Source organism: Passer montanus, unplaced genomic scaffold (assembly GCF_014805655.1).
Source record: "Passer montanus isolate IOZ18808 unplaced genomic scaffold, ASM1480565v1 scaffold14, whole genome shotgun sequence".
Lineage (NCBI taxonomy): Eukaryota > Metazoa > Chordata > Aves > Passeriformes > Passeridae > Passer > Passer montanus.
This window is the reverse complement of record NW_024360941.1, coordinates 5,090,589-5,103,613: the sequence shown is the minus strand read 5'-3', so window position 1 is coordinate 5,103,613 and position 13,025 is coordinate 5,090,589. Positions and strand designations below refer to the sequence as shown.

Below are 13,025 nucleotides of genomic sequence, written 5' to 3'. Positions count from 1 at the left end.
CAAAAAAGAAATAAGGTACCATCCTTGTTATAAAACTGAATTATTAATTCACAGATGATAATATTAAGGTGTTCATCAAAGTGAGATTTTTCATTATGTATTTGTTTTGTTACTCTAGATATGCATATCATACAAAAGTGAAGTAAATGTGTTTGTCCTCAGAAATGCACCCATTTCTGGTTCAGTTTAAATTTTTTAATAGGTGTTTTAAATACACCACAGACATTCTTTTGAATTCTGGACAGGTTTGTTTAGTATCTCCCAAAGGACAGAAATAGATTTTGAGCAAACTTCAGACAGGTTTGCTAGACAATGATCTGTACTAGAACATCTAATGAGATAACTAGATGGAAGTAAGGTTGTGCATAGATAGGGCCACATGATCCACCAGGTGACATGGGATTTTAAATATTCTTTTCATTTCCCTGTTCAGCAATTAACATAGCAGGGGCCTAATTATTGTCTTCTCTTCTTTATCCTTACAAGTTTCTTCTCTCGGATGTATCTTTTGAAAATAGGTGATGACAAATATGTTTTCTGTATTTTCTGTGAACCTGCTCGGTTCTTGCTTCTCTCTGGATGTGTTTGGGGAAAGGAACACAGTGTAGGTGTTTTCATGGCACCAACCCTTCTCTTGTCAGCCGTCAGACCTGGCTCATTCTGTTGGACTGAGGGGCACTTCTCAGATTGGAGCAGAATGTGGGGACACATGCCTTGTCACCACGGTACAGGCTGCAACCACAGCCTGTTGTTTAGATGGCACAGAGGCCCAGAATGCTTTTATTCAAATAACAAGGTTTGAAGTCTCATCTCTTACGAGCACTTCCAATTTCTGCAAGGCTATTTTGTTCTCCCAACATGAGTGGAGCCCTGTTGTCCTTTATTACTATTATTTCTTCCTCTTCCACCCACTGCACAAATTCCATTCCGAAAACTACCATGGCAGCTGCTTTCCTCCAGCTGGTAGGTTGATAGCAGTGAACAGCTCACTGTGGAGCCTGAGCCAATTAGTACTGCAACAAGTGACCAGAAAACCCTCCCTAATATAAATAACTCTGAGCTACATGTTCACACTGTTGACATATCTTCACTGCTCAGTTCACTTCAGCATACACTGCACCAGTTCTTTTTGAAAAGTGCTGGCTAAATCCTTTGGGTTGAATTTCAGATACGAAAGACCTTTTTCTGTGTGTTTTTAAGTCTGTGTGCAGAGTGCAGTTTCTACAATGGCCTCTAGTAAATAATTTTAGCCTTTATTTTGCTGGCATAATTACTTTAAGACCAAGTTTGGCTGAAAATATTTCTTCAGACGGTAGAAAGAATTAAAAAAATATTGCATCATGACTTTAGCTCTAGGTGAGAGCAGAAATTCTTCCACCTGCGGGTGTTTTTTACATTATACATAGGCATTTTTTCTGCTAAATGATGGATAGGCAGAAAATGTCACAAAAAATATTTAATATTAGCAATATTCCCCCCATACCAGCTTCTCCTGTCAGACCTCCTTACATGCAATTTTTAAAACAGGGCTTCTGAAAATACCCAGGGGTTAAAAAGTGCAGGCATTCGTCATATGTTGCAAAGCAGCCCATTAACTTCACCTTCAATATTTGGCATCCTGAGTGCTGAGCCCCTGCAGCAGGGAGACCTTCAGCTGTAGAGGTGTGAATCTGCAAACCTGCAGTAGAACTGCAGTTGCCTCGGGACATCAGTGTAGACAAAAATCTGTAGCCAGTGTGACAGAATATTACCATGGACAGGAGGCAGCACGTGGGCACAGAGTGGTGGGTGGGAGCAGGCAGGCAGCAAATCGACAATGCAGAGGTGGGGAAAGGAACCACATGCAGCAGAGTTTGCCAAGTGCCATTGAGAGGTGTGGAGACAGCTTTCGTGTGAGCAGTGCGGAGCTTTCGGTTCTGCATTGGCCGTCATGAAACCACTTTGCAGAAAGCATAATGTATGGGAGGGAATTAAAATTGCAGATTTGCTTCTGTTAAGCTGTGTTGGTATGTAGGACATGAAGCAGCATGCCCACGCTCACAAGGAGTGTTTTCAGAGGATACTAAAGAAAATATCTGTAATTACCTGTTGCATAATGATTAATCAAGCTTTTTTTAGAAGTGTATGCAGGAAGGTAGATTTTTGTTCTTTAAAATAAATATGAGAGATTTTCTCAAACTACTTTACAGGAAAGGGAAGTGGTTGGTTGCACATGATTTAAAGTTCCCTGTATGTTTTAGGGTTTGGTGAGTGTTTAAATTTTTTTTTTTAAATTTCCCCAGAAGACCCATGACTACATTTTGTAATTACAAGAGTGGGATTTGAAATCAGTACCCATTCTCTCAAGTTTCTGAGTGAAATTTTCTTTAGGAAACCAAAACAAAACATGAGGTAGAAACCTAGAACAGGGTGCAGTATTACAGCTGCCACTTTAAAGATTATTCCAAACTTCTCTGGCAGTAAAGCACAGGAATTCCAGCTGAGATGCACAATGTGTCTTAGAAGCAGCTGTAAGTAGTAGTTGGGGTGGGACGAGTGTTTCTGATCACATTCACAGTCCAGCTTCTTTTCATTCTTGGTGGGAACCTGAGTCAGGCAGTCTCCTACCACCCTCCAGTGGTTTTCAGAGCACAGTGCAAGCGACCTGTTCGGAAAGCTTATTCAGAAAATAAAAGGGGCTGGGGATATTCCAAGCTTTCTGCGGGAGACATTTGGATTTTTATTACACGTTGGATTTATTTGGTGACTTGTTTAAAAGATCTTTTGGTTCCGGTTAGATGCTACAAAGTGTTCTAGCACACCTGTTCTGTGAAACATTATGATATCCATGCGGTTGCTTGCAGGACATTAAACCATCTGCATTTGTGATGATTTCCAGGCTGTGTTTGTATTGCTGCCAGGATTACAGAATCTGTGGGTGTGACAATTAGATGGACAACGGTGAAGGGGTGTTTTGTAGGGGGCTGGGCAAAAGCTACAGGTTTTTCTTTGAACTTAGTGACTAAATAATTTGCAAGTCATTATAAACGTCTCCTCTGGCTGTTACCATTTATTTCTGTCATTACAGTATCTAAAGCACCTTAGGAGCATTAATATCTAAATTCCCAAAGAAAATTGCATCTGTGTATTTAATTTTGTGCTGTTTTTTGTTCTTGGTAGCATCTGATATTCTATCCATGGCATGTCACAGTGTCATCAACCTGATTGCTGTATTTTCTTGGAGATCACTGATGAAGATAATAAAACATGGCACAATTTATTTTTATCTTTCTACTGTGAATGTGGAAAGCCATGAGAACTGCAGGAGCTTCAAAACACAGCAGGGATGAATTTATCAGAGGTTAAGGAGGCATTAACGCACTATGTGACATGAAAGGCAGCGCCTGCCAAAATTCCTCACGCAACCTTAGGCTGTTGGACTATAAAGACTATAAAGCAAAAGTAAAAGGGGCTGATGCTTTCATTGTTCATTACATTGTTGTCTCATCCTTTGTTATGGATTTTCCAGCAATTTTTATTTCACATAACTGTGCTTTTGTCCAAGCAAGTCTGTGCTAAAACTAACAGTTAATTTTTTGATACAAGCCCATTGCAAAAATCCTAAAATAGGGAAATGCACTTTTCTGCTCCAGGATGACATAAATTGCTGGCTCATCTACTAACATCACTCATGTAGTAGAGCATGATTCATCTATTCACAAAGTACTCTCTGTTCAGCCAATCTAAAATACATGAGTAGGATGGGGAAGTTACATCAGCTACCACTGGGATCACCAGAAGTACAGCACAAAGTTTAATTGCTTTTTTTCTTCTGAGTTCAGCTCATCATCACCATAGTTGAGAGAATTATGACTGCAGCAAGGGCAGGGCAAAACAAAAGAGCAGCTTTGGAGCATGCTAAGAGCTGTAAAATGCTCCCAGGTATCTGTGCATGACAAATGGAGTCTCTCCTCGGACCTTATTCCTTTCCTGTATTCCAAACTGGAGTACAAGATATTCTGCAGTCTCCCAGTCCCATAACCACCTGTGCCCTGGTGACCTCTCCCAGTGTCTTGGTAGCCACCTTCTGTCTGGTGTGTAACATGTGTGTGGACAGAATAGACAGGCAAGGCAGGCTGTCTTGTGGGAGAAGAAAAGGAGCCAGCTGGAGAAAGAAGCAGAATTCAGTGGGCCTTGGCTTGCCTTCTGGCTGGATTTGATCATGGGATGTTAGCAGAAAGGCCTGCTTCAGCCAATTTCTGCTGGCTTCCTCTCCTGAGATACCTTTCCTGCAAATGGCAGCAGAACTCTGTGAGCTGGTGTTGTAGTGTGTTTTTGAACCTTTATTTACCTATCCTGCCTGTTGGTTGGTTTATTTCGTCTGGGTTTTTTCCACCTACAAATGTTTACATTTAGACTAATGGGACCAGCATTTGTCTTTGCCTGGGCATTAAGATCTACACAAAGGCTTTTGAGTATGTTAGAGAGCAAAATGGCTATAAAAAGACTGCATGTATATATGACTATGAAAATTTTGCTGAGAGTCTTCTCTCCAACAGTCCAAATGGTGTAGCATCAAAGTTAAGATAACAGACAAAATCAATTTAAGAACAAATCTTTCTTCCTTATGTTCTGTGTTGTCTCTCACAAAGTGCCCACAGGTAAGTGAAGGGTTAAGGTAAAATCCTTTCTTCCACCTGGACAAAGACAAGGTTTCTTTCTTTGGAAAGAAAGTCTGTTAGGAGACTTGAATTGAATTTTCACTGCAGAAAAATTAAAATCTCCAGGTCAAAGGCTATGTAACCTGGTGACTGTAGTGATATAAGACTGATAATGCCACATACTCTCTGGTCTGACCACTGAGTATTACCTACATGAACTATAATGAACATAAAGTTTGGGGGGTTATTACTTAAAAGAAAACAAAATGAACCTTTTTTTATATCTCTGCCATACAAAACCCAGCAAGCTTAGTTTTCACTCAAAAGTAGATGTATCAGAAACTGAAATGAGGTCTCAGCCAATAAGCCAATGGCTCTGACTTTTTGTATATTACTCAGGAAATATTTATGTTTTTATAATCAGTAATTTATTCTTTATGTGTTCATGAAGCGTGGGAGAAGTTATTCTTGAGAGACCCCCACCAGGACTGCTGAATCCAGCTCTGGGGTGCCCACTGAGGTCGTGTTGGAGAGAGTCCAGAAGTGGCCACAAAAAATGATCAGAGGGCTGGAGCACCTCTCCTACGAGGAAAGGCTGACAATTGGGGCTGTTCAGCCTGGTGAAAAGAAGGCCTTGAGATCTTATAGTGGCCTTCCAGTACCTAAATGGGACCTGTAAGAAAGATAGAGCAAACTTTTTAGCAGGGCTTGTTACAGTGGTACAAGGAGTAAGGATTTTTAACAAAACAAAAAAAAAGAAAAAAAAAGAGTGTATCTAGACTACATTTAGAAGAAACTTCTTATTACGAGGATGGTGAAAAAGTGGAACAGGTTGCCCAGGGAAGTGGTAGGTATCCCATGCTGGGAAACATTATGGTCAGGCTGGATGGGGCTCTGAGCAGGCTGGTCTGATTGCAGATGTGCCTGCTCATTGCAGAGGGGTTGGAATGGATGACTCTTAAAATCCCTTCCAAGCCAAAGTATTCTGTGATTCACAGAATTTTGACAAGGGCTAGAAAATGTTCTAGAGAGTGTGTTTTGAGGCAACAGCTCTGAAACATGCAAGATTTAACTACCATTAAAAGCTGGTGTTTCTTTGGCCTGGTATGTCCTGCTCTACAAGCAGGAAGAAGTATTTCTGAGAGTTATTCCCCTTGGTGACATGACACTGACCCTCATCAGGTTTTACTGCAGCTGTGCTCCTTCAAAACATAACATGACTGCAGAGAGTGTTCAGAGTAGAACGGCTATTGTGGTTCAGGTTAAAGACTAAACATCTAGCTTGGATGGCATCTCCACCTGTAGCCTTAAGGAATTTAGAAAAATTTGTTACTGCCTGGAAACAAGATTTAAAAAAATCCCCAACAGTGAAAACAGCTAATAAAACCAAACCAATACAAAAGCTTAAACAAGGAAATCCAAGACAAACTCACAGCTTGGCAGTAAATGAGCAGTATGGCAGTGCTCTGCAGAGGCTGTGGCTGCTGTCCTGGCCGTAGCAGGTGGCAGCAGTGCTGTGTCACCGAGCTGAGTGCAGCTCAGTCCGGTGTTCACAGAGCCGCAGGGAGGTGGCACTCGCATCTCATGCTTTGTACTGCTTTCCTTCCTCAGATGCCAGTACTGGCTCCAAGATTATCCATCAGAATTGAGGCGTTTTCCTTTTAAGTGCTCTGTTCTTTCATCTGTTTTCAAAAGCAAATGTTTTAAGAGAGAAAGGTTTTGTTTTGAACAAGTGCTGGGAAAAAACCCCATGTCACAAGTGAGATTTAAAAAAATCGCCTCAAGAGCTGCATTGTTCAATTGCAGAAAATAGCCTGTTTCATCTTAAAATAGCCTTAACTTAAGCCAGGATTTAGCACCATAATTCACAAACACGTGCCTGGAAGATCCTCCTTGCATTACTGAGGCTATTTGGCTGTTATCATATGATCATTTCCATGTAATCATCTTTTTGAGTTTATTCAATTTAATCCTCAATGCAGTTGCATTTCCTGTGCTTTTATTTTATGGGAAGACTGTTCCATGGCTGCATTCCTATAATTTTAATACATATTGCAAACAGATGTTTGGGCTTTTTCTTCTCACCACCAGAAATGCAAATTTAAAGTAAATATTAATCTTTTTATCTGTCTATTAACATCTTATGGCTGTACTGTAATGAAATGACTTAGGATATCATTCACAAGCAGACAGAAACAGAATGTTTCATTCAGAAACAGTATCCTTCATTCCTTTGAATCTGTGAAAATGAGATCGTTGTGAATTTAACAGGGACAATGGACACACTCCTGTAATGCATATTACCAAAACTAAAGGATTTGTTAATTTTATTACTGCTTGTGTTTTTTGGTAGAAAGCACCACAATGGCCTAATCAGTTTAATGTCAAATTTTACCAGTCTGATTTTTTTAATTACTTTTTTTTTAATTTTTAATTTCAGTGGGAGAAATTACAGATGACAACAAGTGAGAGGAGAAAAATTGTGTGTTCAGTCACATTCCATATAATTGCAATTACCTGTGTTGTTTGGTCATTGTATGTTTTAATTGACAGAACGGCTGAAGAAATTAAACAAGGCAATGATAACGGTAAGTATCTTTTACCTTCTTCAGGGCTGCTGGTAATGCAGTGCCTGGCTTTGAAAGGCAGCTCTCTAACCAGTCGCATTCTGTTCTTGAATAACAGCTCACATGCCTACACCAGAGGCTTTAATGCAGAAGTTCTGAATGCGTGAATCTTACCTTATGCCCCAGCCCAGAGAACTCTACTTTGTGTAATCATTACAGCAGCTTAACTGGCCTGCTGCTTCTTTCCTGCGTTAATCTCCCATTATCTAGGTAATTCTAAAGCTCAGGCAAAAAGATGAGTCAAGTTCCAACAGCTCAGTGCAAGTTCAGGCCCTTAAATAGCAATTTATTTGTATTAATCACTTGAACTTTGATAGGATGTAAGGTACGATAGAGCCTCTTCATTTACAGCCTTCCTAATACAAACTTCCAAGAGACTGTTTTCCATTTGTGTTAGTCCTTCATGTGGGACTTGATAGCATGGAAAGCCATTCCTGTGTCCTTTCAAATAGAATTTCACTGTGAATGTCCATGTTCCAGCTGTATTTATTGGTTACATGCTGGAACAGAGGAGTCATGGAGTCTGCAGAGATACTGAAAATCCAACTGGACACGTGTAACAAAATGCATGCTTAATGTCAGTAAGAGCCATTATCTGCAGAGATACTGAAAATCCAACTGGACACGTGTAACAAAATGCATGCTTAATGTCAGTAAGAGCCATACTTAGCATATGTGGAAAATATATTCTAAATTTAACTACTGTTTTCCATTTCAAATCTAAGTTTATTTGATCTTAAATTCAGTCTTAAATGTAACGATAAAAAGCTTTTGAGTTTTGATCTGAATTGAATTTAAGCACCCTAGAGGAACAAAGGTCTCTAGCCTTGTGTTATATTCCAAAGTTAACATGGAAAACAAAACAGGTGGAGCTTTGTGCCTTGCTAGTTAGATAAATATTTGATGATACTCCTGGTGCTTGCCTTTCTTGCCTTAGAGATGAAAATAAGCAACAAACCTCAGTAAGTCACAGATGAATACACACTACAAAGTCTTGTTTTGAATTCTTTTGAAATGGGTAACCTGGTTTTTTCTCAAAAAACCTGGCCCAGAGGACAGGACTAGGGATGGCTTTGAATTTCTATTTATGAGTACAACTACATCACCCTACTCATTACAAAGGGGAAGCTATTTCTGTAGATTAGCTGAATTTCCATAACAAAACAGCTAACAGGGAGTTTTGTTGTTACACACAATGCATAAGAATCATGTTCATTAGTCCTGGTAGGCTCAAAAAGTATTTATGATTTGTATAGCATTCAGTATTTGCCAAATGTAGTGGTTGATTCTTTACACTAAAAAATGGACAAAGAGATATCCTGGAGCTACTTACAACATGCAGAAGTAAGTGTGAAGAGGACGCTTTTGCTCCAAAATTTGGTTCTTGCAGGGGAGAGTACTTTTACAAAAGCAAACGTGTATTTGTGGGGATTAAGAAGGACATGTATGTAGTTTGCTTTCTTCCCCATTTTGTCTCTTTAAATGGGAATTGCCAAGACAAAGACAAGTAAGCACTGAAGAAAAAACACTTTAAAAACATATTTTGAGAAGGAGAAAAATTGAAACCCTAAATAATACTAGTATTGTTTGTTAATATTCTAGTTTAAAAATCCCATTTTAAATAGATATCTCAGATTAGTTAAGGGGTTGGGGTCATTTTTCTCTTTAGGGAAGTATATGATGCAAACCCTTTAATTGCTAAACCTGACACTGCTTTATAGAAAAGCAGATTTAAAATATATTTTAAGTATTCTAGAACTTATATGGCACCAGTGGTAAGGAATCAAGTTCCACGTACATTTATTCTACTTGAAGAAATACATCTAGGTTCAGCTGACCTTTCTCCTAAGAAAGCTCAAGACTGAAAACATGGCAATCCTGGAAAAAAAAGGAGGATACAAAACTCTCTGTACCATACCAGTTAATTAAAAAATACGCTTCCTGTATTACCACAGAAGCAGCAGCAGCCTATCTTTAATGTTAAAAGGTGAAAGAAATACTGAAAGAAAGATTTTGAGAGTGGCATAGATTTTTTGGTTGATTTATTTGACCAAATGGTGGTTAAATCAATTAAAAGTAGGAATCAGTTTCCTATTGCATGGGCAGTTTCTTGGCCGGCCTATGGAATAGGAAACCCCATCTATTTTCTAGAGCCACAACTGCCCCAATAGCGTGCACATACCCGGGCATTCTTAGCCAGTGGCTTATTTTTTGTATACATTATTGAAACAGTGCTTGATATTCAATATCTAACATAAACTTTCTATTTCAAAGGTGTCCTCGAATGGCCGTTCTGGACAAAACTCGTTGTGGTGGCCATTGGATTCACAGGAGGCCTGGTCTTCATGTATGTACAATGTAAGGTTTACGTCCAGCTGTGGCGCAGGTTGAAAGCCTACAACAGAGTGATCTTTGTTCAGAACTGCCCAGACACCATCAAAAAACTGGAGGAGAAAAGCTCTCCGTGCACGCAGCCCTCGGAGGTGAAGGACGCGGTGGTGGTGCCAGTAGCACAGACAGGTACAAACTCTCAGCCGGCGGCGGAAGAGGCGACATCGGAGGTCATGCCAGTTTGACACGGACAGCATTGCTTCTTCCTTGCAGAGTAAGCCGTAGTGTCTGCTACACTACAAATGCTACAAGAAAGTAGAAATGACTGTGCATTTTTTCAGTTAAAGAAGACCCCAACCAAACAACAAGAAAAACACCCCATACAAAAACCAAAACCATACAAGGAAAATGGATGCAGCAAAGCAACTTGTTACTGTACGGAATGTGCCCGTTCGTGACGTAGTTTTGCAACTAGTCAGCAAGTGTAGTGAAAGTGGAAGTGTCGAAAGTGCAATAGAGAACAGGTTTAACAGGCAATGCCAAACCTATGTAACAATGTACTTCTTTTTTTTCCTAACTGGGCTGGCTGGGAAAGTAGAAAACAGAAGTGATACAATGATTTTGTTTACAGAAGACACAAAACCTTTCATCTGTTTAGTACTAAAAGTTGTATTTGCTATTTACCTTTTCAAAGATACACTTCAAAGGGTACCAATCCAAATAATATGCATTAACAGAATCAAAGTACAGAGAGCTGTATTGCAGCACTCCCTCTCTAAGCCTCGTAAGGCAACACCTTCATGTGACTGTAGTGGAGCCTGAATGTTTGGGCAGCTGTGTCAACTATGGATATTTGAACCAGTTGTTTTTAACTGTGGCTGGATTTTTGAAAAGTAAGCTGTTCCAACTAGTATAAACTCGCGTCTCCATAAGCTGCAGATAGTTTCTTTTAAATGTCAGGGAAGTAAGTACAGGAAGGAGAGACTATGTAGATATGCATTTAGAAGAGCAGCTCCACTGTTTATTTTACTTCATAGGAGTGAATTAGGCATAAATTGTATACACAAAGTATTGAGGCAAACTTGTAAATTAAAAAAAACAAAACAGTTTACTGCAGAATTACATAGAAGTAAATTGTCTGTTATCAAAGGTGTGAAAAAGGATGACATACTGAAGATGGAAGCTACTTTTGGTTTTATTTTTTAAGATTCATGATACAGAAAGGTAGATGTAAGAGAACATACCTACCTACATATCTTAAGAAAACATTAGTTTTTATCTCCTTCTTCTGAAAAGTTTTTTATCTTCCTGACTGAAAAAAACAGATCAATGGTTTCCTTCTGTACAGGTAAACTTAAGGTGTTAGAGATTCAACAGTTCAGTTGTTAATTTTGTGTTTTGAGCACTGGCATTTAAAAATGAAGTGTGAATAGCATTAAAAGGTGCAATAGATAAATGAATGTAGATATAATCCTGTGTCCAACAGGGTGAATTATGTATAAGGAACCAATTTTGTGATTCACTTTGCAAAACTGTGGTGTTTACTATAAGGACACAAGAGCAAGTATTGACTCAGAGTAGCTATGTACTGGTGTGCACAAGTCTGGGGCCTGAACATAATGTGTATTTTAAAAAGAAGTTGAAAGTTCTTTTTTTAATCTTGTATTTAGTAAAGGAGGAAAAGAAAATAAAGAACCAGAGTAATGAGGACAGGGGAGTAGAAATTCACTTACAGGAGGGGTATCTGCCACAATTACAGGTGAACTAGAGTTCTACAGAAGCCTTGAAGTTTCTACTGGTAAATTTTCTCTTTGTACACTCAAATATTTACAGCGAAATAACAGGCTCATCCCATTCTTGCAAATACCCAGGCTTTAGGGCCTAGGATGTATTGGAATTTAGAGACTAGGTATTCCTTTGTGAATGTTTACTGGTTTAAGGCTCAGGGAATACTAGAAGTAGCAGTGTTAGCAAGAAATGTGTCTTTAATCAGATCATTATATTCTTTTTGTATTGGAATTGCTCTTGTAATTTGGCTGTGACTAAGTGATGGTTATCTGGCTAGACAGGACACAAAATCTTGGTGCTTGAATGGGTCCTTAATACTTGTTAATATTTGCTGTCAGTTACTCCAGGTGAGTTGGATTAATGTTGAAGTTTTTTCATGTAATGGCACACAGTTTTTATATAAAATAATTTCCCAACTATACAACTGTAACTTCCAATTGTAGCAGCTTCTTATTTGAAATGACACACAAGAGAAACCAAATCAGAGCATGATGACATAACTAAGGAATATCTAGCAACTACCCATGCTTAAGATAGTCTGCAATGGTATGGTTTTCAAAAAGCTACTCGTTAAAAGGTAACTCATGATATCTGACATCAGACACTTAAAATTACTAACTGAATGTTTGGAAGGATGTTTACAATAAACCTCGGCAAAATTTACTGACAAAGAACATTATTATGAAAAATAACTCATAATAATGAGTTATTTTAGATAACTCATTATTATTATCAAGATCTTTCTGAAAGAATAGTTTCTTACTAAGTGAAAGTTATCCTGCTTATTTAGCCAGCTTGTTCTTTGACTGCAGTAGCATCATGACCCCACTGAAAGTACCTTATCCCCTATTTTGTCAGTTTACTGCAGAGTAATTCACACTGGGGTTTTTTTCTTGAACAAATATAAAATTCACCTAAAATACCTGAAGATTCTGAAAGCAGAACTGTAGCATCCAACAAGATTTTACATTTTTTAAAAAACACACTGAAGAGTCAGCAACAGAAAAGACAATATGAAAACTTTTATACCAATGCCTTCAACTTCAAACACTGTTCTGGCACTCAACCATATATGCAACTGAGTTTACAGTTAATTAAATAAAAGAAAGCAGAAAGACTTCAGTTGAAATTCCTCCTCTCCCTCGGAAATACTGAATGTGGACAGCAGGAAAAGGAGTAAAATGGGACACTGTCTGCTGAGATGGACAATGAGGCAAGTCACCAGCACAAGACATTTCAGCTGGCTTGAAGCAGCCTTTAACCTTTTAAAGCATTACAGTGTTAGCCTGTGCATCCCTTTCTCTTCTTAGATGCACTGGATTTTCTAGAGCTTTCAAGAATTTAGTGCAGGATTGGAATTAGTTTCTGAAGCAGGGTTCAACCTCTTCAAGAGGGCAAGGAGCTATTCACACCACCATGCCTTGGATTCTGGTCTTCAGTAATAAGGAAAATACATGGATAGAGAACCTAGACAGATCCTTATCAACCAATACTTTTTCATTCCCAAACAAGTACAATTTTCTCTATTAAGTTATTAACCACAGTATTCTATCCTGGGGGAAAAAACCACCAAAACCACACAACTAAACAGAACAGTATCCTGAATGTTTTAAGATGAAGTCTCAAGACTTTTTAACAA

The 13,025-nt window shown here is 38.8% G+C and overlaps 1 protein-coding gene across 8 annotated transcripts in view; it reads left to right on the top strand.

Annotated features, from left to right (window-relative positions):
* The window catches only part of MARCHF1 (membrane associated ring-CH-type finger 1), a 193,965-nt gene extending 181,891 nt beyond the window's left edge, over nucleotides 1-12,074 (top strand). For all 8 annotated transcript variants that reach the window (XM_039700135.1, XM_039700136.1, XM_039700134.1 and 5 more), the window contains 2 exons: nucleotides 7,081-7,228; nucleotides 9,542-12,074. In XM_039700135.1, the coding sequence (XP_039556069.1) occupies nucleotides 7,081-7,228; nucleotides 9,542-9,843 (450 nt within the window). In that variant the 3' untranslated portion in view covers nucleotides 9,844-12,074. The remainder of the gene's footprint in view (nucleotides 1-7,080; nucleotides 7,229-9,541) is intronic.
* Nucleotides 12,075-13,025: the final 951 nt, after the last annotated feature.